The sequence below is a fragment of the Sebastes fasciatus genome, chromosome 4, assembly GCF_043250625.1.
Source record: "Sebastes fasciatus isolate fSebFas1 chromosome 4, fSebFas1.pri, whole genome shotgun sequence".
Classification (NCBI taxonomy): Eukaryota; Metazoa; Chordata; class Actinopteri; order Perciformes; family Sebastidae; genus Sebastes; species Sebastes fasciatus.
In genome coordinates, this window is record NC_133798.1 from 36,710,477 (window position 1) to 36,735,826 (window position 25,350).

At 39.3% G+C, this 25,350-nt stretch overlaps 2 protein-coding genes across 4 annotated transcripts in view; one reads left to right on the forward strand and one right to left on the reverse strand.

The window, feature by feature from the left end:
* Positions 1–25,203, reverse strand: ppp1r3ab (protein phosphatase 1, regulatory subunit 3Ab). 2 transcript variants are annotated; one of them, XM_074633966.1, is made up of 7 exons: positions 24,905–25,203; positions 21,750–21,907; positions 13,684–13,782; positions 7,076–7,865; positions 5,662–5,729; positions 5,441–5,577; positions 1–4,160 (listed from the first exon to the last, which is right to left on the reverse strand). In XM_074633966.1, the coding sequence occupies exons 3-7, from the start codon at positions 13,769–13,771 to the stop codon at positions 1,242–1,244; spliced, it is 4,002 nt and encodes a 1,333-aa protein (XP_074490067.1). In that variant the 5' UTR covers positions 13,772–13,782; positions 21,750–21,907; positions 24,905–25,203; the 3' UTR covers positions 1–1,241. The 2 variants fall into 2 exon arrangements, with proteins under 2 accessions (XP_074490067.1, XP_074490066.1); XM_074633965.1 differs by lacking the exons at positions 13,684–13,782; positions 21,750–21,907; positions 24,905–25,203 and having other exon boundaries at positions 7,076–8,123.
* LOC141766805 (forkhead box protein P2-like) overlaps positions 14,684–25,350 on the forward strand; it is a 17,189-nt gene continuing 6,522 nt past the window's right edge. For both annotated transcript variants that reach the window (XM_074633967.1, XM_074633968.1), the window contains exons 1-8: positions 14,684–14,757; positions 16,101–16,269; positions 19,355–19,459; positions 20,754–20,840; positions 21,784–21,871; positions 22,670–22,853; positions 23,260–23,364; positions 24,918–25,005. In XM_074633967.1, coding sequence (XP_074490068.1) covers positions 16,114–16,269; positions 19,355–19,459; positions 20,754–20,840; positions 21,784–21,871; positions 22,670–22,853; positions 23,260–23,364; positions 24,918–25,005 — 813 coding nt within the window. In that variant the 5' untranslated portion in view covers positions 14,684–14,757; positions 16,101–16,113. The remainder of the gene's footprint in view (positions 14,758–16,100; positions 16,270–19,354; positions 19,460–20,753; positions 20,841–21,783; positions 21,872–22,669; positions 22,854–23,259; positions 23,365–24,917; positions 25,006–25,350) is intronic.

Consider the following 25,350-nt stretch of genomic DNA (forward strand, 5'->3'; position numbering starts at 1 on the left):
TATCTATGGCACAATTTATTCATTCCAGACTTATGAAAGCTAAATGTATCCTACACCAGTGGTTCTCAACCTGTTTCGTGTCAAGGATTACGATCACAAACCCCCATTAGATAAGATTTCACTTGTCAACTAGTTGAGGAGATAAACGAGGAGGAAGTGAAACCTGTCAGAAGAGTCACTCTTATGACTCCTCCTCACATTTGGCTCACTTTTATAGTGAATTAAATAGTGAAAATAAACTATTCCCCATTTTTCTGGGGACCCCCTGGAACTCCTCCAAGGACCCCAGTGGGTCCCCGGACCCCTGGTTGAGAACCACTGCCCTACACAAACAAAACTCTATCTATAGGTGGAATCCGTACACACAGCACACTGATGAGTTTCGTACACACCTCAAAAAATGCATTAACGCTCTGCAGAAGTGATCAGTGTGAGCGATGGTCCGCAGCCTGTTGTCTGCTAAATCTTATGTACAGTAAAAGCATAAAGTTAAATTGGTTCATACTCTCGACAACAGAGAGTTAGCGTCCTCCCATAGGGAATATACAGCATGTATTCTGATATGTGTTATATATACTTTAAATTAATGCCCATTATCATTCACTGTTGTGTGTTTTCTTCTTCCATTATATGCACTAATAGCTGAATCCAGAGTTATTTCTCTTCCTCCATTCATGTGAATGAGACCGAGGCTGGAGCGCAAGCCGAGGCTGGAGCGCAAGCCGTGATGACGGGGTGACGTTGGGACCCCGTGACAGAGGTCATGTGACCGAGCGGACGCTACTGCGCCAATCATCCCGGACGCTACTCCACCAAGATCCGGGTACTTTTCCAGATGGAAGTCGAGCCATTTAGACGTCATGCGCCACTGAACAACTCTCATAGGAATGACCTGTACGCTATATCCAGTTCTTTTAATACATCCATGGGTGTAGTTTTTTTATAGCCTAACGTTAGCTTTTTACTTCTGGCGATTGCATTTACGCTTCAAAAATCATAAAAGGTGGTGTTCATTCTTGGAAATTATCTTGCTGAACAAAATGTGTAAGTGTCATAAACGTTTGTTTGCAAGAGAGCTTATTTTCTGCATTAATCCAAAACACAGTGGAAAAATCACAGTGGCTGTTTGTGGAGGGAACCCAGGGCGATCCTAACTTCCTGGTTGACCTATAAAAATACGTCATCCCTGGCGCACTCTGTATCAAATGGTGGTATGATAGTATTACAGTGTACAGCACCGTTTAATTCAACCTATTCTGTTGTCGTTTTTGTTGTTCTGGCTGCCTCTCTCTTTGACAGTAGAGCCAAACCACTGAGACCAAGTAGAGCCCAAAACAAGCAAGAAAATCATAGCGGTAGGCCACAACTAAAAATACCACTAACGAGGTGGCGTATAACAATGTTTTTGAGATATTGCTGCAGGAAAAAGTTTCTTTCAACCATGAAACATTTCTACTGATGCTCTCCTGTCCACTTGGCAGAGCTGCAGCTGCGGGTTGGAAGTCTGCCGTCTCCGCGTCCTCGAGATTGTCCTGTAGGCGGCTGAGGTGCTGTTCCTCATCCAGGGACTCGCTGATGGACGGCATGGACAGCAGTTTGCTTCTGCTTACAGAGGGCCTTTTGCCCACACTAAAACCTGCATCTTTGCTCCTGTCTTTCTGGGCCTGGGCCCCGGTGTGCACGGCCCTCAGACAGTGCATGTACAACTCCACCTCGTCGTCCGAGTCGGACTCTGCCGAAGCGCTGTCGTTGCTCATTTGGTCGCTTTCGGGTTCGTCTGCGAAAACGCACGAATCTCCCTCTGCAGCGGCAACGGATTCATTCTCGTCTCTCGCAGCTTCCGATGGCTCGTAAGTGACGTTCTCGTCGTAAAGATGCATTCCAGTTGGGACGTGTCCATTCTCTTTTTCGATTACTCTCTTGCGCTCCACATTGTTCACCGGAACGGATAAACTATCCTCAACCTTGTTTTGCATCGTGTCTAACCTCTCTTCGAAACACCCCGCTTCACTTTCCCTGTCCTCTATTGACATGCTCTCTGACTCTCCTGTTTCATCAACTAGAATTTCCTCGTCGTAATCTGGATTCTCCTCTTCTTGATCCTCCCACTCCTCACCTGCTTCATCGTCATCGTTCCAGTCTATTTCCATTTCTTCCTCCTCCTCCTCTATCTCCTCTTCATCTTGGACATTTGTCCTTTCAACATTGACCTCTCGTATCTCTGCAAAGTGTTTTTCTTTCTCTAACTCTCTCTCTTCTTCTTTTCCAGACACAATTTCCTCCTCTCCAATCCCCTGCTTGCTCTCTAAAACATCTGCATCCTCAGCATCTCTCTCTCTTGCAGCTGTGATCTCCCAAACCACTTCATCCTCGTTTTCCGTCTCTGTTGTACCTCCGTTTTCTGATGCCGTCTCTCTCCCTGCGACCTCGAACTCCACTGTTTTTAAACTTATTGCCTCACTTTCCTCTTCATCTGTTAATATGTCTATCTCCTCTTCTTCGACCATCATTTCCCAGTTTACCTCAGCGGTGTCTGCTAAACAAAAATCCAAAGTGACAGCAGCTTCCATTTCATGATGCTCTATTTTCCGTGTGTCTTCATCTCTGAGCTCCACGAACGCGTCACCATGTATGTGATTACTTATCGTCGCTCGTGTCGGCGACTCAGCCGCCTCATCAATCACTTTAATATCACCTGAGTGTTTTGTTTCATGCTCACACGAGTTGTTCACCACTTTATTTCCTTCTTCCACATTATTAGTTATGAGAGATATCTGAGGTGTTGCGACATCCTTTTCCTTTACAATTTCAAAACAAGATACGTAGCTATTCCTAGTTTCTTTCGTAGCTGAATCATTCATGTGCTCAGGTTTCAAATCATGTAAAGCTTCTATAAGTTTATCCTCTTCTGAAATGGCATTGGTTGTTGATATAGTTACTGTTTTGTTTGACTCATGATCACACTTACAGCCGTCTGCTCCAACACCGCTGGTCTGTTGGTCTGTCTCGTCACTAACGCGCTCTGATAATAAACTCTGAGGAGGTTGAGGTGACATAAGTGAGGTTTCCAGACTGGTAATGACTTCTCGTGTTCCACTTTGTGCAAGTGTTTCATCTAGATTAGTTTGTGTACATGTTTGCTCTGGCACTTGGAGATCAAGGGTTAGACTGTCTTCCTGTGCTTCTCCCTGGAGATGTGAACTCTCAGCGGGTATTTGTGGATTCGACAAATCTGTATTTAAAATGTTTACAGTGTGTGGATGTACGACTGTTTCTCCCACAATAGATGTCTGGTGTGAATATATATTCTCATCTGGATCCTGCAGAGTTTCTGCAAGGTCCAGGATGTCGTTTGATGTCATACTCAAACTTGTTTCTTCTTCTTCTTCTTCTTCTTCTTCCATGGGAAGACTATTTGGAGCGTCATCTAAGCACTCTTGGTTTGCTTCCTGAGTCTGAATAACACTTCCCTGAACTTTGACCTCGCTACCTCTAGCATCTGTTGGAACGGTGCAGCTAGTCTGTCCTCTTTCAGCGTGAGGGTAACTTTGAGTTAAGTCTCCAGCATGCTGCACAGCCCGTACTGGATTTCCCCGATCACTTTCACTTCCCGCTCTGCCAAACACCTGATGATGATACAGCGGAGCCACCACGGTTCCAAATGTGAAGCTGCTGCTGCTCACTGCTGAAATAACACTGTCAGCCGGTTTGGCTGTGGCGTTGCTTTCCTCGCTGATATTTTGGCACTCTGCAGGAGCAGGCTTATCATTTGAATGCATTGGGTTGTCCGTAACATCCGTGACGCTCTCGCTTCCTGTTAATGTGGCTGAGTCAGCCATGTCAATGCTCTCGGATGTCTCGCCGTTAGGCATGTAGTCGTGTGCCGGTGAGGACGTGTCATGTGGAACGTCGAGGAGAGGTTCGCTGCCTGTTTCCAGAGATTCAGAGACAAAGTGAGAACCTTCTGATTTACTGCTCCCCTCAGGACACGATCGCACATCGGAGTGCTTTTCCTCTTCTTGAGCTTTTGCTTCCGGAGGCGACTCATCTCTTTCGGTGTCGTCCGCTCCTCCGTTCCTCTGAGAAAAGTAGTCCCTCACCCGAGCCATCCGTGCAGCCTTTCTGCGATTCCTTCGGCCGCAGTTCTGTCTGCTCTCGGCCTATCCGTCAACAACAGGGGATAGATTAATTTCAGTTTGCTCACACAACAGTGATGCTGTTTTAAGAAAAGTTCGTGGGGTGACATTTAAAGTTGCATCTCACACAGTAACATACTCGGATTAAATAATGCCCATGACTGCATTTTTCTTAAATATGCAAGGAGTAAACGATTTAAACAGTAATTAAATGACAAAATATGAGACACCAACAAAGTGCAAACGGCATGCACTGAGTGTCCTTTAAGTGCACAGGACATTATGTCACTCTGGTGCTACTGAAGCCCCGGTCATGTGATATTCTCTCAGAAAGTGCACCAGGGGTCATGTAAAGTTTCCTGTTTCTCCTGTATACCTCATAGACATGCCACGGTGTCTTAAAACTCCCTTTCACAGCCAATAACGCCTCAAACTTGTCAAATCAAGTTAGAAAATAAGAGATCGTTTAAACAATCAAAAATAATCTGCGGTGTTTGATGAGAAGGATTTAGGATTTCAGAACAATTAGATAGTCTCAAGTAACTTGTCAGTCACTGTAACTTACACAGTATATAGTAGTATGCTAACTTAACCTGCAAATACACTTAAGTTGGAAGCACAAATTTATTAAATTGGCCTTTAAAGTCTGGATAATTTGGCTAGGAAGTCTAAGGGCAAACCATAAAATGGACTGTGGTGTCTTGGTTTATATGTATCAAAAGAAAATTATAAAGTAATATAAATATTTGGTTGTGTCCGAAATTCCACACTAACATGCTGTTTAGTACGCTAAAACAGTTGTGAGACTTTTCAGTATGTCCAAAACCTTAGTATGAAACCAATAGTACATGAATTGCATACTACTTCCGGTGAAATATTACAGTATGCAAACACAGGACACTACGGCGGCATAAATATCCCACAATGCAATGCAGTAGTCACGACAACGTTCATCACAGACAATGGCGGACAGCTCTGTACTGCCAATAACTCTTACATTTAAGTTTAAGTATGATATTTCGCTTTGCTAGGCGTAATATAGTTTTAAATTAGTTCAGACTTTATGATTATTACAAATCATTGTTTGGTCACATGATGTTGGTACTGGTTACCATGGCTACGTGTCTCCAACCGGCAAGGAGGCTCTCAAGAAGTGACGTGGTAATTACAGTTCAGTGCATCCGAAAAGATACATACTACTGTTTATTCACACAAAAGTATGTTGAACGATGAAACAGATATTGAGTATCTGGTACATAGTATGGGATTTCGGACGCAGCCATAGTGTTTTTTTTTTCACTGACCAGTAATTTCTGTCGATCCTCCTCTGATGTTCCTGACTGGCCGTCAGAGATCTGCTTTCGATCCTCCTCTGATGTTCCTGACTGGCCGTCAGAGATCTGCTTGGCTTTCATAGCTTCCTCTCCATGTTCTGACACATCTGGAGGAAATGGACATTTAAATTCATATCGAGGCTGCACTATTACAGACGAGTCTTTTTAAAATCAGCAAAATAAATATTCACCTGTCGAAATGTTTTCCTGAGATGGAGCTCCCGTTGTAGAAATGTTCTCCACACTGGAGAAGTTCTGACTGTGAATCAATACATCTGTGATCAGTCAGACTTTTATGTGACTATCACCAATTAACAAACCACATAAGGCCACAACGTTTAGATACATTAATCCTTCTGATTAAAAAATAGTTCAAATCATTTTGCTGATGGTGCAAGATGTGATCATCCAGATTGGAGTTTTATTTTCCCTATTCACAATCAACCCCTGCACCTCAACACAGTTCTGTCAATCCATCATATATTTAATTTAGCAATAATATAGAGGATCTTTACACTAGTTATGTGAAATAATTTGCTTCAAACTTAAAGGTGCAGTGTGTAGGATCTGGCGGCATCTAGCGGTGAGGTTGCAGATTGCAACCAACTGAACCTTCTTGTGGCTGAAACAAAAATGGCTCTATCTAGAGCCAGTGTTACCTAATCTACCTATAGGTACAAATAAAGTAACCTGAACCTGAGTGTTCAGTTTGTCCGTTTTGGGCTACTGTAGAAACACGGTGGACTCCGTGAAGAGGACCCGCTCCGTATGTAGATATAAACAGCTCGTTCTAAGGTAATGAAAACACAACGATTATATTCCATTTCTGCCAATAGATCCCCCTAAATGCTACACACTGTTCCTTTAAAGAAAACACACACCTCACATAGTCTACACTTAGATAAACCCGATTGGCTAGTTTGCTTTTTCTATAATATCAAGGCTATTAGAATATTAACAGCTTTCACACAATAATTACAACAACAATTTCACTTTTGGTAAATCAGATTAACAGTAGCCAATATTTTTCAAATCGTATGTCAGAAATTGGCCAGCCGGCTTTGTCCTGATGGACATCTCATTTGACTAAGGCTGTCCAGAATACCATTTTTTGTGCTACGAAGCTTCGGTGAGAAATATTCGAAGGTATTCGAAGCGTCGCGGAGCAGTGCAGCAGGCTGACATGTTCTTCTGTCTGTCTGTCTGTCTGTCTGTCTGTCTGTCTGTCTGTCTCCATCTACCCCGTTTCAGTGCCCGGGACAGTGCCGCTGATGCACTACTCTAGACACATGCACCTCTACACACAGCAAACAGTGATATCCGTCTGAGAATAACAAATAATGATTAATGTTGAATAATGAATAATGTTGTGGGATTATTCCTTATTTCATGGGCTATTTCGGGATTTATACATAATTATTACATACTTAAAATAAAAAAAAAAGCTTTTGAATAGTGATTTGGAGGTCGATTACAATGGCAATGGTCGAAGCTTCGAAGCATTTGTGTCAGCCCTACTCCTGACCATTATTCTCATAATTAAATACTTTGAATTGTGTCAAACAACATGATAAAAACCCTATCAATGAAATTTATTATCCTCACCCGACAGTCTTAAGGCAGCTTCTTTTGTTCACTTTCTCCTTCTGTGGCGTTTCTTTCCTCTCTTTCACCCTCTGGTGACAGGACAGGACGTAGTTCATGTCCTTATTGTTGTTCCAGAATGTCCCCACCGGAGTCTCATAACGCAGACAAAAGTCAACCCTGGCCCCCTGCTCTCCGAACGGGGGCACTAGGGTGAGCTTAAACGAGAAACAGTCCGTCAGACTGTCACTGGAACCGGGCATGTATTCTGCCAGTAGGTCAAAGTGGCTGGACCAGGTGTCCAACGTGGTTCGGACGTACACCGCCTTATCGAAGGACACGTTGAGGACACGGATCACTCCTTTCAATATCGTGGTCCCTGGAAGTAACTCGATAGTCTCCAACTCCACTTTCTGATCCCGGACTTTGACGAACAGCTCCTCGGTGGGCAACGGGAGGGAGAAAGTGACAGGAGATATGAAGAACTCCTCTGCATCTTTACCTTCGCCCTCAGAGGAGTCACATTCAGGCAGCTTGGGTACATCCCAAGTGTCAAACTCCTTCACTTGCACCAAACTGAGGCCCAAGGCGTCCGCAAAGGACACTCTCCTGGAGCCGGACAGGGGTGGCTCGGGCTCCGAGTCCTCGTCGCTGCTGGAGCTCCTTCTCCGCGGGCGAGGAGAAGATTTGGGCCTGATGCCGATCACCACCTCGTCATCGTCGTCCGCGTCCAAGAAGCTGAGGCCCGGCACTCCTAAGAAGCCACAGGCCTCAGAAGGTCTCGGTTGTCCCACAAACGCCATGGGGCTCTCTGCGGGAGAGTCAGCGGGAAGTGAACTGCAGCGCTTCTGCTTCTGGCAGCTGACATTCAACATGCTCTGACTTAACAGATGGAGTCGAGTTACAGATGACATTGTTGCAAGGGCCAACACTATAAATAGGCCAGAAGGGACTTAAACTATGTACAGTAGTCTAATCTCAGGAGGAGAACATATCATCCTCTTGCCTCTTCGGGGCAGAATGTTCGTGTGATATAATCTACGATATAGATCGATAATTATCTAATTTTCTTTCAGCAAAACTTCTCCAACACTGAAAATGTTTCTGGCCATTGGGCCTCATGCAAGAATCCCTCATACGGACAGATTCGTTAAGTGGCTTGTACGAGTGATTTAGGAGAACTCACAATTTCACATTCACCAATTTTCTCGTATTTTGAATTTTCTCTTTGGTACGAAAACAATTTATGTTGTGTATGACCTGTCGAGGGGTCATGTGTCTGCTGTTATCCAAAGTTTTCAATTTTGAGTTTGAAAATTCTATAAAAATTACCATTCATAATTACCTCCGTCAAGGCCGGAGATTATGTTTTCACCGGCATTGGTTTGTTTGTTTGTCTATCTGTCTGTTTGCAGGATTACTACAAAAGTCTGTGATGGATTTGAATGACATTTTTTTGGCGCGGTGGCGTGTGGCACAATGAACAATCCATTAGATTTTGGTGGCGATCCGGATCATGATCCGTATTCAGGAATCTTTTTAAGGATTCCGATCAGCCTGAGCATTAAGACCACAGGGTATAACATGTGCAGTGTAACTGATGACGCGTTGATGACGCCTTCTTCCTTCTGAGAGCAGAGAGATACGTGTGTGGATGTGTGGTGAGTAGAATGACGGGATGAGAGACAACGTAGTGTAACGTTATACAGACATAAAAAGGCTGCTGAATGAGAGAGGCATCCACCGACACGTTACATGGAAACACACCGTGTTAATAATAAGCCGACCGCCTCACGGTACCGCCGGCTGTGAGCTGTGATCTGTTTTTAAAGACAGGCACCTTGGCGGAGGTCTGCGCTCTCCGAATGCCATTCTAGTCTATAATTGGCATAAACCTGTTTGACTCTGCAATTTGAATTATGGCCTAAAATAATTCTATATGTATTCATATATAGCCTAAATATCATCAAGTTAAATTGGCCATTGATGCTATTGTATAACACTACAATATAAATATAAACATCTCAGACTGCAAAACGACTGAATGGAAGTGTAACCAGACGCATCACGGCTGACTTACTTCTTTTGGATGTGCGTCAGGCCCTTGGAAGAGAGCGTGGACCAGGACGCTAGACCTTATTTGGTATCTTTGGGGCGTTAATAACAATGCACGTTCATTTACGCACAGGTAGCATTCATCATGTTTACGCAGGTCATTTACAGGTATCTGAAGTTAGGAGCGTTTGCTGAATCTGATGTGGCACACTCGTACAAGCCCACGATATACAGGAGAAAGAAAGTAAGAGAGAGTTAAGACAAAAATACAAAAATGTTCTTGCATGAGGCCCATTGTTCTTATGTAACTGTAGTAATTCATCCCTGGAGAGTTGTAATGCTATTTGTAAAAACAAGCATGAGATCCACCATGCTGGCAGCTATTTGTGTTTTGTTGCTTTTGGCCCACAATGGGTCACATGAGGTCTAAAACAGAGCAAATACTGTTTAGGGAAAAGACACTAAAGGTAAAAACATTGCTTTTCATGCACAAGTCAATTTTGAGATTTTTTGTCGAGTGGAAAGACAACACCCAGAATACACTTTTAGGTTTTTATTTTTCTACACTTTGTCTGTTTGTGTCTGTAGAGTTCTCCTAAATTCACTAAAAGTTACAATTAGATGATGCCTCATTTGCATATTTAAACATAACATTTCAGAAAACTTGTAATACAAAACAATAATTGTCTTAATGTAAGTAATCAACTGGGGAAGTTTCATGGTGATATATATTAGTTAAATCTGTTTACCCTATTCACCTGTAGTGTCTCTCAAACTCTATGGAATTTTATAATCAATACCTTTCTTAAAATTTGTTTTTTTTCTCATAATCAGAGCCAGAAATCTCCACATCAGCAGCACTTACATCCACCAAACTTTCCAGTTTTATTCCTATCTATATTCTGAAGGTTTTTACAGAGTGGTTTGTTGATATATCATTCACAGCCTGATTTATAGAACATTTTATTACTAAAAATATGGCGAAAAGTGATTTTTTTATGGCTGTTGAGAGTATACAAAGTGTGATACAAAGAGATATCCTAAATGCCCTCTGTAAAAAACCTTTGACTCCAATATGTCAACAAAATGAAGCAATAATTTTGAACCTGGCTTTATCAAATGTTCATATTTCTATTTTGGTTTTTCAATACTATATTTATATATATATATTTTTTAAACAACAGAACAAACATTCACAAACGTCCCTAATAATAACATTCTCAGTACAAAGAAACTTAACAAACCTAATATTAATATAAAATAAGCCAGTATAGATACAGGAAAAACATATTATATACAAGAATAAATAAATAAATAAAAATAATATACACAAGTAAAAAAATAAAAAATAAAAAATAAATAAATAATAATATATTTTTTTAAAAAGAATAAAATAAAATCTATTTATATACATATATTATGTTCAGATTTCTGTTCTGAAAATGTATGAAAATTAGCACATATTTAATAAAATAACTCCTCATTTGCATATTTAAAGATACATTTTCAGAAAACTTATAATACAAAAAAATAATTGTATTAATATAAGCAATCAACTGGGGACGTTTCATGGCGATATCTGTCTCCCTTTTAGGCCTCCAAAATAATTTCCACTGGCCAATCGCTGACTCTCTGATGGTGCAATAACCATAACAACCATTCCACATAAGCTCATTCTTTTATCTGCTTATCCCATATCAATATTTATCTTGTGTTTGTGCTATCTTCTGTGTTTATCTCACGGCTGTGACAAAGTGGGCGCTTCCAGCTCCGGCCGTGACCAAAGCGGTTAGTCCTTAATCTTACTGAGCAAATAAAATACATATTTTAACAGTGAGTAAGAGTGATGTGGTCTTAACAGGAAGAGTGGTGAACCCCTTCCTGAATTGAACGGTATAAAAAGCTTGTAAAAAGGCTGTCTGGAAGATAATAGTTAAAGTCCAACAGGAAAGATGTCAACTCTCAGAGGATGTGGGATCTGATACAGACAGGATAGGATTGGACTTGGAAGTAAAATAAACAATGAATACAGAGGAAGGACGAACAAGACAACATCTCAGAGGTACTTCAGACATGAAAGAAGAAAAAGCAGGATGTGACCTCGTGAATATAACAGAAGAGAGCAGCAGAGAAACTATAGGACAAGAAATGGCTGCAACAATGGCAGATGAGAGCATCCTCACCGACCCAGCTCACCCTCTAGATAACACCAGCTCCTCAGATACTCCCTCCTATGAGGACACACAGCTCTTCTCACAGCCCTCCCTCTCCTACATCGCCCTGATTGCCAAAGTCCTCTTGTCCTCCCCCTCCCAGAAACTCAACCTGGCGTCCATCTACAGAGCGATGGAGGAGCAGTTCCCTCACCTCAGGAGCCGTGGTCCTGGCTGGAGGAACAGCGTCCGGCACAACTTGTCCGTGAACGACTGCTTCGTGAAGGTGAGCCGCTGCGAGGACGGCCGGGGACATTACTGGGGTGTCCACCAGGCTCACCTGAGGGACTTCCAGCAGGGGAACTTCAGGCTGAGCAGGAAGGCCAGAGGGAGGAGGAGGAAGAGGGAGAGGAGGGAGGGTTGTCTGGCTGTGATGGAGACCAGCTGCTTCCAGGGCAGGTTCTATGAGAGCAGATCTTCAGAGTGTGTGGAGCCACAATGCCCTCTGCAGGAACCAAGGAGGTATCAGATGAGTTCTCTGGACTGGACCCAACCTTGGAGCAATCAGCCTTGGAGCTGGGTCACTACGAGCTGGGTACAATACCCCAGCTGGATGAGACAGTACTATTTTCTAGCCGACTCATACGGCTGCAGGGCTACAGCTGGGAGAGGACACGCCGGTCAACCTGTGACCTCCAGACTGGGCTGTTGGGAGATGAATGAACCACTACTGGGAGGCATGAAAGAGTCGCGTGTGACACCACCAGTGCAGGAGCTCAGCTTTCCTGGCTGCTGGTGTACATCTCCCGTCGTCAAAGAGTTGATAAAACCTTTACCTTACAAAGTCAGCTTTTAATTTCATCCCTTAACTGTCTTAAAGGGAGACACCCCAGGTGAATAGGGTAAACACATTTAACTAATAGATATCATAATGAAACTTCCCCAGCTGATTACTTACATTGAGACAATTATTTTTTATATTACAAGTTTTCTAAAAATGTATGTTTAAATATGCAAATGAGTCATTATCTTGTAAAATATGTTTCAAACTTTAGTCAAAATCTTTTTGTTGACATATAAAAAAGGTTAAAGGTTTTTAAAGTGGGAATTTTGGATACTTCTTTTTATCACTCCATAAATCAGAAAATACTGTCAACAGCCATTAAAAAAAACAATTTTTGTCATGTTTTTAGGAATAAAATGTTCTGTATAACAGGCTATGAATGCTATACGAACAAACCCCTCTGTAAAAACCTTCAGAATATAGAGAGGAATGAAACTGGAAAGTTTTGGTGGATGTAAGTGCTACTGAAGTGGAGAAAAACCTTATTGTAAAATTCCATACATTTTGCAAGACACCACAGGTGAACAACATATGTAACTAAAAGATATCATGAAACTTCCCCAGTTGTTTACTTACATTAAGACAATCATTTTTTTTGTATATGTAGCAATGCTGTACGTAGTGTTACGGAGTAAAATGGTGATGTTTAGAAGCCAAGAGGGCGCTGCCCAGTAGAGCCATAAGAGATAGTGCATATTATTATGGCTTTAGAAGCAGACTCTATGGCATGCCAATGTTTTTAGCTCCCTTGTTGTACAGCTGACTCACAGAAAAGTTCCCCCGCTTGCCTTTAGATAGTTCTTTTTTAATGCAAATGTTAGTGCTTTTAGGGTTTGTGAATTGTATTTTATTTCTATTTGTGTCTGCAACTTTGTGTTCTCGCTGCTGACCGTCTTGGTCAGGTCTCCCTTGGAAAAGAGGTTCTTAAACTCACTGGGACTAACCTGGTTAAATAAAGGTTAAATAAAACAGAAAGTTTTCTGAAATGTTACGTTTAAATACGCGAATGAGTGCATTATCTAATGGTAACTTTTGGTGAATTTAGGAGAAATCTACAGACAGAATAAACACCTAAATGTGTATTTGGTACATTTTCTTCCCGCTCGTCTGAAAGAAGACATGTTATGGAAGCAAAATCTCAAAATAGAGCCAGTGCATGAAAAACTGTCTCCCCCCATAAAGCGGTATAATGAAAACTAGAACAAGTACAACAAAGTGGAGACAACATGGAAGTTTTTTTTTTCCTGTTTTTGAATACACAGAATAAATTTACATTACTTTTTTCTACCAATAAAACAACTGGAGGGGCAGGTAAATACTAATCCAGTAGGTGGCAGAAAGTTACCTTAGTAACAATGTCTTCAATTCAATCATTAATTGGTCTGACGTGTTTTGCAGAGAGAAGATCTATTTGACCTCTCTGCTCAACTGTCACTTATAGAAATGCATCATAATTTACACGGTGTATGATATCATCTTTAACATTATTGTTGTGTAGATTCATAGCTATGGAGTGTTATTTCTTTATTCTTATGCCCATGACAAGACAGAAACACTTCATGGTCTTTGTTCTTTACCTTGATATTCCTCTCGTCTCTCCAAAGTATAATTACTCCTGATGCCATGGCAGCCTGGCCTTTGGTCCTCATCATCTTCCTTCATCATGTAGTCGCAGTCTGTAAAAGATATTTTGCAATAAAAACACATTACAGGAAGTCACTGTGGGAGTGTAACAAAGGTGATATGCTCAAAAGAAGAAAAAAAGGGAGAAAAGAGTAAAAGCAAAATGCTTAAAAACATGAAGACATGACTGTGCAGAAATGTTCTCTACAAAGTTTAGAGTCATTTCAGGTTTGTCAGTGTAGCTGTGTTGGAAGTTTTACACCCCTAGGGCATACACTGCATTTATCAACACCCAAAATTAAAATACCTTTATTTGTTTTTTTAACAGATGTACTGATATGCTGTTGTAATAAAAGCACAAGACGCTACTGTAAATAGCTCTTTGATAACAGCTTGACAGTTGTGTAGCTGCAGAGTTCTTTTTGTTGTCGATGCTGCGTATCTAAATAAAGTCACAGAAAACTATTAAAATACTTGTCTTTTCTCAAAGCGAAGCCTTTGTTTTAATCATGAAAGACCAATAAATGATGCTTGTTTTGAAACATTGAGTTTGTCTATGAATATCAACAAAGAAAAAGCCTTTAAAAATGGATTCTTACTGCAAAAAAAGGCAACTGGAAAGCACAACATCATGTTTTGTCTACATATATACATTATATTTTTATATCATTGCAATGTAGATGTGACGTTTATTGATTAATGCACATTGTAGAGGATCTTTGTACACAATGCTGAAAGAAATCCATCACTATAAATGTGGAGACAGTCACCAGGTAAACCCTGTTTACTTTTAAGCCTATAATAACAAATGATGTATAAAAGCTCTATAGCTGGTTTTCCTGTTTTCACATCCTGGTAATGTCACTGTTTAATTCACTGGCTGACACTGGGACTCCTCCTCCTCCTCCTCCTCCTCCTCAGGTAGACACACAACTCCATCAGTTCTCTCCTCATCCTCACTCCAAACTGCATGACTTGGAGACGTCAACTCTGCCTGGCTGCTCTGAATTTGACTATTCACCTCGACGGTACGTAGCTTTAATACAACTCGGACGGAAATAGAGATTGTCAGAGAGCTTTCATGAGATTCTTGTATGTTTTTAGGAGTTAATGCTTAAAGTTAAACTCCTGTTTGTGCTCTATTGTAGAGCCAATCAGCTGTATTTTATAGCTCTCTTGGATCTTTTTTTTGCCTCTTAGTTTCTTCTTCATGCACTGGTGAGATAAGTTAAGATCAGAATCAATACAAGGAATTTGACTCTGTTTTTTTTGCAGCTCTCTCAATGTACTTAGACAGAATATAAATAACAGAATAAAGAATATCATAATAAAAATAATATATACAAGTCAAGTGTTCAGGAGGTTTAAACAATACCAATAGTGCAAAGAAATAAATACTGGATGGATATACGTGGACTAGATGATTATGTACATTATGCACATGTGGAGATGTCTATATACTCTATGTACAGTGAGTAGGATCAATATTTACAGTGACAGGTATATACATATTATAATATGTACATAAAGTGACAGATGATATGTACATATTACAGAAAAATGTGCATTAAAGACTGTACGACTTATAGTCTATCAGAGCAGCGGTGGATATTTGGTGTTACAGGGTTAATTGACAGTGTATGACTGATCAAGTGTTCATCAGAGTGATGGCCTGAGGGAAGAAACTGTTCTTGTGTCTTGATGTTTTGGTGAAGATAAAAAAAGTTAAGATAAAAAGTTGGACTTGAAAAACTCAGTGCAAGCCTTCCTGGATGTTCATGCACTGCCAATAAGAAGCCACAGATACATTTACTGACTATATTCTGTGTCATATAACACTGATTTGAGAAAAGTGATAATGCACAATAATATATATATATGCATATCAAAAAATATTTGCATGTATAGTAAATGACACTTTCATTTAAGAGCCTGCTGCAAACTTACAGTATGTTAAGGTGTCAATATTATTTGTGCATGAGTCTTGGATGATTTTGATGTCCATAAATTGGTATTTTTAAATGTAAATTAACTGAAATAGTGATGCTTTTTTTGCTGCTTCCACTCACATGCACCTAAATTCTTGCATGGAAAATCACAGATTTAATAACTTTATCTAGTCTGAGGTTCTGTAAATTGCATTTATAGAATTTAATTGAATTTTATAGATTTGAAACCTTGCATTGTTTATTTCAGTTGTGCAAAGGAATATCTTTTTGACTGTATTTTTTTTCTTTCTCTCAGTATGTCCAGCACCTCAAAAGCATGCCCATCACGTCTTTGACGCAAAGCCACACAAATTTAGCAATGATCCTGAACTGTTTCTACAGTCTTTGCAGTTTATTTAGAGTTGACTGGTTTTTCCTTTCAGGACCTGAGCTGGGATGCCTGAGTCTCCTCTCAGTCCCACGGCAGCCCGTCAAACCCCAGCCAGCAGCCTCCTCAGTCACACAGACACCGGCGCCGGAGAGAGAGTAGCTAATGGGGACTCCTGCAGTGGAGTGAGTGGAGAAAACTGGCAGAGTCTACACCATAAACAGGTATCTTCATCCTATACTCCTCAACCACCCCCTCAGCCTCCTCTTCATAAGTGGGAAATAGAACATTCTTAGGCAAACAGACGTCAAGAGGAAAATACTCGCACGTCAGCTCCCTTATTGGACGTCCTCTTGACAGGACACCGAACCCCGGAGCCTGCAGCTCTGTTGACAGTGGCGAGGATTTCATATGAGATCTGATCCGGGTTGGGGAGTTGACACGCAGAACTATGTTTGTCCTTCATTATTAGTTTGGGAGTCAGAGCCAGGGAGGAATAATTGTCCACAGACCTGGGCCAAACAGATGCAAGTAAAAGGCAAATAAGCATGACCCAACATCATTTTATGGTTGTCTGTTGTGATTCCATCTCTGGGAATCTTAATCTAGGGGAACAATGGAACAACAAGATAATGAACGCAGGCTGGTCAACGCCATTTCCTTCAGTCTGTCCTCACGTCTTGTCAGTTTTGCTCTGCCTTTTTTTCTCTTAATTCACTTTCTAAACCTGCACAAGACATTCAACTTGTGGCCCTACAAAAAACATTGGCTCTATCCATTGAAAAGGGGTCTGCAACCGTGTGAGCTGAATTTTTAACCACATTATTTTTTGGGTAATTTTCAGCAAATATGACAATAGTAAGTGACAATGTCATAACGCCACCGATGCAACGCTGTCAGAATGCGATTCCAGTCTTCAAAACATAATAATGACTTGAGATATGAAAGTTTTTAAACCTGCAAACTCTGCAAAATGTTACAAATGAAGATAATTTTTTACAGTGAATACTGGTTCTCTCTGATAACTAAAGAGAAGGAACTCCATCTGGAATGTATTTCTATTCAAACTGTAGCATCCAATCCAGTGATTTGTAAAGCGATGATAATGAACCCAGCTCTATGTCAGTGCCTTCTTTAAAGCTACGTACTAGTGTTGCCACGATACTGGAATTTCTAACGTCGATAAAATACCTTGAAAAATATCGATATTCGATACGATTTTCAAAACCGATAAGGGAAAAATTGACGTAACATTGAGGGCTTAAAATTTTAGATTTTTATCAAAAGATGAATAGCGCCGTGTGTGTCAACTCGGAGAGAAGAGAGAGCAGAAAGCACAGCTGGTACCTGTGTATCGATACTGTGGAAAATGAGTATTGAAAACGTTTCAAATATTCAGTATTGATACTTCGATATTTTTGACAACACTACTATATACACAATAAGAATCAGGAAAGATACAAAAAGTGTAAGACTAGGGCTGCATCTAGCAATTGTTTTTATTATCAATTAATCTCTTCAGTATTTTTTATAATCAATCAATTAACAATTTAATCCATAAATTGTCAGAAAATCTCAATTTTCCAGATCCCAAAGTGACCTCTTTAAACTGCTTGTTTTGCCTCACTAAAAATGTTGGAGAATTTAAGAGGTAGTGGTGGGGGGAGGACATTAGGTGAGTAAGAGTATCGTGTGCATTTTACACACAGAGGTGATTTTTTATTAGACATACTCGGTTTATTGTGGTGCACCCACTAGTTAGTTTTGTTAATTTTGGCCAAGCCACTTTGTCCTGTTCCCCTCACTTTTAAAGAACCTTGTATGTGTATTTAAATACTGAAAATATTCAAATAAATGTGATTTATATTAGACACACTAGGCTGGTGCACCCACTGTAATGTTGATTGGTTAGGTGTTTGGTTTATAGAGTTTAGTTAGGTGAGTTGAGTTTAGTTAGTATTGTTTTGGTCATTTTAGCAAAGCCACTTTGTCCTGTTCCCCTCACATTTAGAGAACATTTTTGTGTGTGTGTGTATTTAAATACTGCAAATATTCAGATAAATGCTGCACATTTTCTGCTTATTCCACCACCTTCTCTTTCCTCTTTATTTTGTCTGATTTTTGTGACCGTCTCTGGTCCCTTTAGTCCAAAAAATATATTAAATTTGAGAAAAATATAAAAGCAGGAAAGCAGCAGATCATCACATTCATTTATAACTCAAATTTAAAATTGACCATTTTTTTTGGCTGACGACTAATCAATTATAGGGCTCTATATTGGCAAGAATCTGGCGATACATTTCGATTTTTAGGAAAACGGTCACAGTATAAAGAACACACCACCATATGCATAAAATCTGAGTAAAAAAATCCAACATCATAGCACTGCTCTGAGAGGGCACACACACTGAGCAGGTGCAATATATTCTATATTTTCTAACACCCCCAATCAATTAATCGGCCTGATTGTTAAATAAGACCAAATCATACATGTCTACAAGCGATGCAGACTGTTACACCTGCTGTGCCAAAGTGTGAATTCATCATCTAATTTCCACTGTTCTTAACCTCAGTCTGGTTGAAACACAGAAGGTGTATTATCTCAAAGGACTGACGACAAAAAAATGACAAACTTGAGGTCCCTGATGTGTTCCTCTTTCATTACATCCTGCAAGATATTACTCCAATATAGACACAGGGCTTCACTGAAACCTGTGAAGAACATCAGGTTACACTCTTTATACGTGTCTGCTAGACAGCAAGTGGCATTTTTATATGTAGAAAAAAAGAGATATTGTTTTATTATATTTTCCATAAAAATCAATTGACAGCATTCATATTATTTTTTTTAGCAGTGTTTGTAATACAACATGTTGAATTTGTAAGTGTTGTTTCTTAATGCATTCATGGCCTCGGTTTGAATACAAAAGGAGACAACCACTCTCTGTTATCTGCCGCTCAATCCGTAACAGTGCAGATCAGTTATTATTCTGTGAGTGTTTGCCTTTATTAATACCCATACACTTCTATTAGGAGTCACAACAAGCATGTAATTGTGTTGCTAATTAACTGCTCAGCCTATCTCCCAATCTCATTTAGGGTCAATGACACAATCCAGCATGATGATGTTCACAAAAGGTTGACAGCGCTGTTTTGTAATTGGATTGGAAAGATTTCCTATTCGATGGTTATTAGCCTGCTGTTTAACACCTGGCACTCGCCTTCTGTCTCACTCACTACTCCTCTTGCATTCACTCTGTCTGCACACTGAGCTCCTTCATCATTTTATCCTGACTCTTCCTCTTGAAGGTCTTTCTGGCTATGATGGCTCCTCAGCAGATGCAGCAGCTCCTGACCCCCAACCAGCTGCAGGCTCTGATCCACCAGAAGCAACAAGCCCTTCTGCTACAGCAGGTATGCATGAACTACTAACACTAATGGAGGTAGTACTATTACTGCTCGTAGAATAAAGTTTGAGTTTGAGTAACTAAAGTGAGTGAATGCAATATAACATTAACATTAGCCATAGGTGTGTTAATTACCTAACCGTAGTTAGTTAGTTGTCCTCATACAGTAAGTTGAAACTCAGGTAACGTTACTCTAAGTTCAAACAATAGCCTAGTAGCTTAGAGCCATCAAGGTAAGCTAATTGGTCTGCTAAGGTATCTAATTGGTCAGTTAATGTTATAGTAAACTAATTGGTCTTTGTATTAATTCCCTTATTTATTTACTCACTCTTCTTCCCTTTTATTTATGTTTATTTGTATTATTTTTTAAATGTATTTATTTTTTATTTATTTATTCATGCATATATTTTGTATTTATTTATGCATTATTTATGCATTTATATATACTGTATATATATACAGTATATATATATATATACATATATATATATATATATATATATATTTATATATCTATTTTCAAATTAATGTATTTATCTTTGTATTTATGCATTTATTAATTAATTAATTTATGCAGTTAAGGTAATCTAATTGTTGGCTAGCAAACTAAAATAAATAAACTAAAAGAATACTTTATTTATTTATTTATTTATTTTGATTAACATTGACTTTAGTTACTACCTAACCTTCCAACTTCAATTTATTAATAATTAGCTTTATAATTAAACTTATAATAATAATATAATAATAATAATAATAATGTATTTTAAGCTAAAAAATAAATTTCGGTTTAAAGGCAGACTTAGTGGGATTTTCTCTCTGCCTTCTGACTGTATTTTCTCCTTTTGCTGTGTTCGGGACGTTTTTGGGCGTCAACTTCTATAAAAACGTAGCGACCAAGTGCCAGATCGTAATCACGCATAAAAGAGGAAGCTACAAAAATGTGCTGAAAAAGCACAGATACGGCGAGGTGAAACGCCAAACGGACAAAGCTTGTTTCAAAACGAGAGTGAATCTGGGTCAGCTTCACTTGCTTGCGAGCGCTGTAACCGCTGTCGTGTGCTTCTGATGTCATTGAGCCGGGGAGGAGGGGCCAACTTTGAATGTTGTGGTTACAAACTGGAACCGACAAATCCTTCTCGCTCTGCCTTTAAGTTCCTTTGTCTTTTAATAATTTATTCTATTTAATATATTCAACTGTTTCACTTATTTCACTGTGAGTTGTTTGAGAGTGAGGTAAATGTCATAATAATAAATAATAATAACAATGTTATAATAATGGTCCATCACTATTTTTCTAGCAACATCTGAAAGAGTTTTACAAGAAGCAACAACAACAGATTCACCTGCAGCTGCTTCAACAGAAGCCCAGCAAGAAAGTCAAAGAGGTAAGCAGTTAATGTTTTTTTAAATTCTATTTATATATTTTTTTTCAGTTTATTTGACTGGCTTTGCACTAAAGTTTAAATACATATTTATGGAGGACGTAACCTACCAAAATAAGAAAATAAATAAGAAAATAAATAAATAAATGACTCAATAAATAAAAAATAAAAAAATAAATACGTCATTAAATGTAGCAAAAATAATATTAAAAATAAATGTAGTCATTAATTAATTGATAAAAATTGACATAAATTGATATTTATGTTTTAATTTGCTTCTTTATTTATTTATCTTTGTAGTAATTCCCTTATTTATTACTTTCACAATTTTTCCCTTTTATTTATATGTGTTTATTTTTTTATATATTTTTTAATTTATTTATTTTTGCATTTAATTATTCATGCATTTTTTATTTATGCATTTATTTTGTATTTATTTTTAAATATATGTATTTATCTATTTATTTATGAATTTATGAATTTATTTATTTATGCACATTTTTTTGCATTTCACCCATTATTTATTTCCCCAAACTTATTTATTTCAGTATTCTTTACTTTACACATTTCTTTTTACATTTCTTTAGGCATTTCTGCCTTTGATTTTGGCAGGTTCCGTCCTCCATATATATTGGCGTAAAAGCTGTTATGAGTAAGATAAATAAAATGTAATAAATTAAACAATTTAGTGGCCTGTAAGTGACACAAATAATGAAAACATAGGAAGCTTTTAGATGTTTATGTGCTTTGTCACTTGCTTTTGGGATTTGAGAACAATGATTTCTAGCCGAAGTGAAGTGAATTGTTGAAGGATGTCTTTACAGATGCAGTATATGCCACTGATTTTAGTCTAGGATCAATACCTAGACAACTACCAGGAGAAAATAAAGTGTGAGCAGAGTTTTACATCACCTCTCTGTTGAAATTGTCTCTCTTGGTCCTCCAGCTCCCTGCACAGCAGCTTGTGTTCCAGCAGCTCCTCCAGCTCCAGCAGCAGCTCCTCCGGGTGCAGAGACCGGTCCTGTCCTCTCCAGGTCACTATGTCTCCTCTCCCTCAGTAGCAGTAGTGTCTGTTGATAGCAATGGTGATGTCAGCCGTTTCATTTTAATGTACTGTGTTTGCATTTTCTGTTTTTAGTGCTGTGATCAGAGCATGCTTTAGGTTAAAATTGACAGTAAGGTTACTATAGTATGTGGCATCATATCACAAGGACACAAAAAGAGTAGGGCTGTCAAAGTTAACGCAATAATAATGTGTTAACGCAAATTTGTTTTAACGCCACTAATTTTTAAATGCTGCAAACTTATGCAAAATTTTGATGAGGAAAAACAGGCAAGGCCATTTTCAAAAGGGGCCCCTTGACCTCTGACCTCCAGATATGTCAATGAAAATGGGTTCTATGGGTACCCACGAGTCTCCCCTTTACAGACATGCTCACTTCATGAGACATGCCCACAGCCCTAAAAAATAGACAAACACAGACATGCATCTGATAAGGTTTTGTCACAGAGACCTCCACACAGGAAGATTTGTTTCTTGTTGATTTTACAATTACAGTTACATAACCGCACTAAACTCTAAAGAGACGATGATGAAAGCGAAACCTAAAAGTAGAAAACTGATCCTTGCTCATATTCAAGCTGTGATAATTATTCCTGGATTACAGTGAAGAGGTCACACGAGGTCATGCTCTCCTCGTTTCTGCCCTCAAGCTTTGAGGTGCGACAAATAAATGTCATAATTAGAGAATAATCTGCCACTCAGCTGCCTCTAACGTACAACATGACAAAGAAAACGCTCAGATTTACTATATACTGTATGTTTTTTTTAGCTGGTTTCAGCCCTGCAGAGATGCAGCAGATGTGGAAAGAGCTCACAAACGGAATAACGAATGAAGATAAAACCACATGGAAGGGCAGCCAGGACTCTTCTTCTGCTAACAACATCATGTCAACCAAAGTCACAGGGAGGCAGACCGGTGACCGGCAGTCTTCTTCTCCTCGCAGGGCAGAATGGTACGATCTGTCTGTCTGCTGGTGCTGTAAACTGATAGTGAGAACTGTTTCTCTCTAAACATCAAAGTCTTGTCATGTGCAGACGTTTCATTTGTCTCAAGGTGCGGGCGAGGAGCTGTTTGCTTTTGAGACTAATTCCCCTCGGGGAAGATACATTTCGTCTTGTTTGTTTGCTTTGTGTTCCACCGCCAGCAAAGAATATTAAGTTTATATGATACACGTCCCAAATCAAAAGTAAATAGTTCTCCATTTGTTTTTCACTTGCTCCCCTCCACCTCTCTCTGTCATTTCTCTGCCACCTGAAAAGAAAAACAAAACACGCTTATGTCTGTTTTATTGCTGCTTTGCTCTCGTTTTGTGTGCTGTTGTCTGGCTGCTAATTATTATGACAATAATCTCACTCTAGTGCTGTGAAAGCTGAGCGCGCTGCCACGCACGCTCTCTACGGTCACGGTGTGTGCAACTGGCCCGGATGTGAGTCCTTGTGTGAAAACTTCAGCCAGTTCATCAGGTAGGTTTTAACTCCATCGTACAGTAATGTTTTCTGACTCTTTGCACTGTTCTGTTTTTAAGTAGGGCTGCAACTAAGGATTATTTTCATTGTCGATTAATCTGTCCATAATTTTCTCGATTAATCGATTAGTTGTTTGGTCTATAACATGTCAGGAAATGTCGATCAGTGTTTTCTAAAGTCCAAGATGACGTCCTCAAATGTCTTGTTTTGTCCACAACTCCAAGATATTCAGTTTACTGTCGTAGAGGAGTCAAGAAACCAGAAAATATTCACATTTTAAGAAGCTGTAATCAGAGAATACAGACTTTTCTTTCTTAAAAAAATTACTCTGAACCAATGAATCAATTATCGAAATAGTTGGTGATTAATTTAATAGTTGACAACTGATCGATTAATTGATTAAACGTTGCAGCTCTAATTTAAAGGAATACTCCGCTGGAAATCTTTTACTCCTGTAGGCTTAAACGGTGGCTCTGAAATGTTTGTATTCCCAGTTTTTATCATTACATTCACGTCAGTCTCAGAGATATGCATCCATTTTTCTAAAAGATGAATCTCTGGTGATCTTTGAAAAACCCAGTAGGTCGGTTAACAACACGTACTGCTGCTTGTAAGGTATTTTCTGAATCATCAAGAACTCTTCTAAACATCTGGATAACAAACATTCTGTCCACCGCACAATAATAATAACATGTTTAACCTGTTTGCGAAGTTGCAATCTTTCTTGCTCACTTAACAAGACGTAAGAAAAATATGAACACATGACAATATAAAAATAATGGAAATGAACATTAATATAGATAAACATAACTTTTTTAATTTGAAATGACATATGTCATTCCTACCACCATTGTTTGGATGGGAAATATTCATTGTGCAGCAGACGGAATATTATTTTATTGAGAAGGACAGGAGAGTATTTGAGGATTCTGGGAATACTTTCAAAAATGTTTGTTAAATGACTTTTTTTTCAGAAAAACTGATGCTTATCTCAGTGACTTAAACGTAAGGATAAAACATGAGAGGCACAATCTGGAGCTAAAATATCAGTCAGCTTAGATTCACAGTTACAAATGTATTTCAATGGTGAAAAAAACCCAAAACAAAACAAACATGTAATATCCAAACATCCATAGAAACTTAAGCATAATCCACTTCTATGCTGTTGATGCATATGTTCAGTATGCTTCAAATCATTAAATTCATTTCTGTGTGAGTGGTCTGAATGAAGTTTCCATAAATGTTTTTTTACCATGACTCCGGGTCACCATTGGAAGCCATTGTAGCTGCTAGCAGACTATTCAGAGTATTTGATACTCAATAGACAGATTTTTAGACAGGCATTTGGGTAACCTTTACGCACCAGGCCTGCACTTTATGTATTTATTGTGTACTGTGTTTCTTCACTAAACTATACTATGTACACGTGGCTCATGTGGTCACTTACATTTTATATGATTTCCTTCTTGTATGTTTAATTCCCTTGTTAAGCACTTTGTGAGTCATGTATGTGAAAAGTAATATAAATGCATCTTACGTGTGTGTTTCAGGCACTTAGGCAGCGAGCACACTCTGGACGACAGAAGCACGGCGCAGTGCCGAGTCCAGATGCAGGTGGTTCAGCAGCTGGAGCTTCAGGTACGTAGGCACGAGTCCTGTAAAGACGTCCAACAACAGAAGGTAGACCTGCTGCTTGGATGTGAGCATGTAAACCTGTCCTGTGCTTGTTTGGGTCAAACACAGAAAATTGGAAATTTGAGCAACAATATTAGTCTGCAACACTGGATTATTTTTCCTGAGTTTTCACAAAACTTCCAACACCGTCTTGCTCGTGGTAAATATTCATGTAAAGTTCTGCCATCACCGCCTCCTTCCTGATGTTTGACACAGCAGGAAAATGTACTTTGCAAAAGAAATGTGTTTTGGTTCACAGCGTTCCATTTCAACAATGTGTGTTCAGTGATTTCCTCTCCCTCCCTTCAT

What these genes read in the sequence shown, in the direction of transcription:
- ppp1r3ab (XM_074633965.1), bottom strand. Translation starts at nt 7,968, where the DNA reads ATGTCATCTGTAACTCGACTCCATCTGTTAAGTCAGAGCATGTTGAAT. An exon ending in AGCTGCCTTAAGACTGTCGG is followed by an intron (nt 5,730 to 7,075) that starts GTGAGGATAATA and finishes ATTGATTCACAG; the next exon opens with TCAGAACTTCTCCAGTGTGG. An exon ending in TCAGGAAAACATTTCGACAG is followed by an intron (nt 5,578 to 5,661) that starts GTGAATATTTAT and finishes CATTTCCTCCAG; the next exon opens with ATGTGTCAGAACATGGAGAG.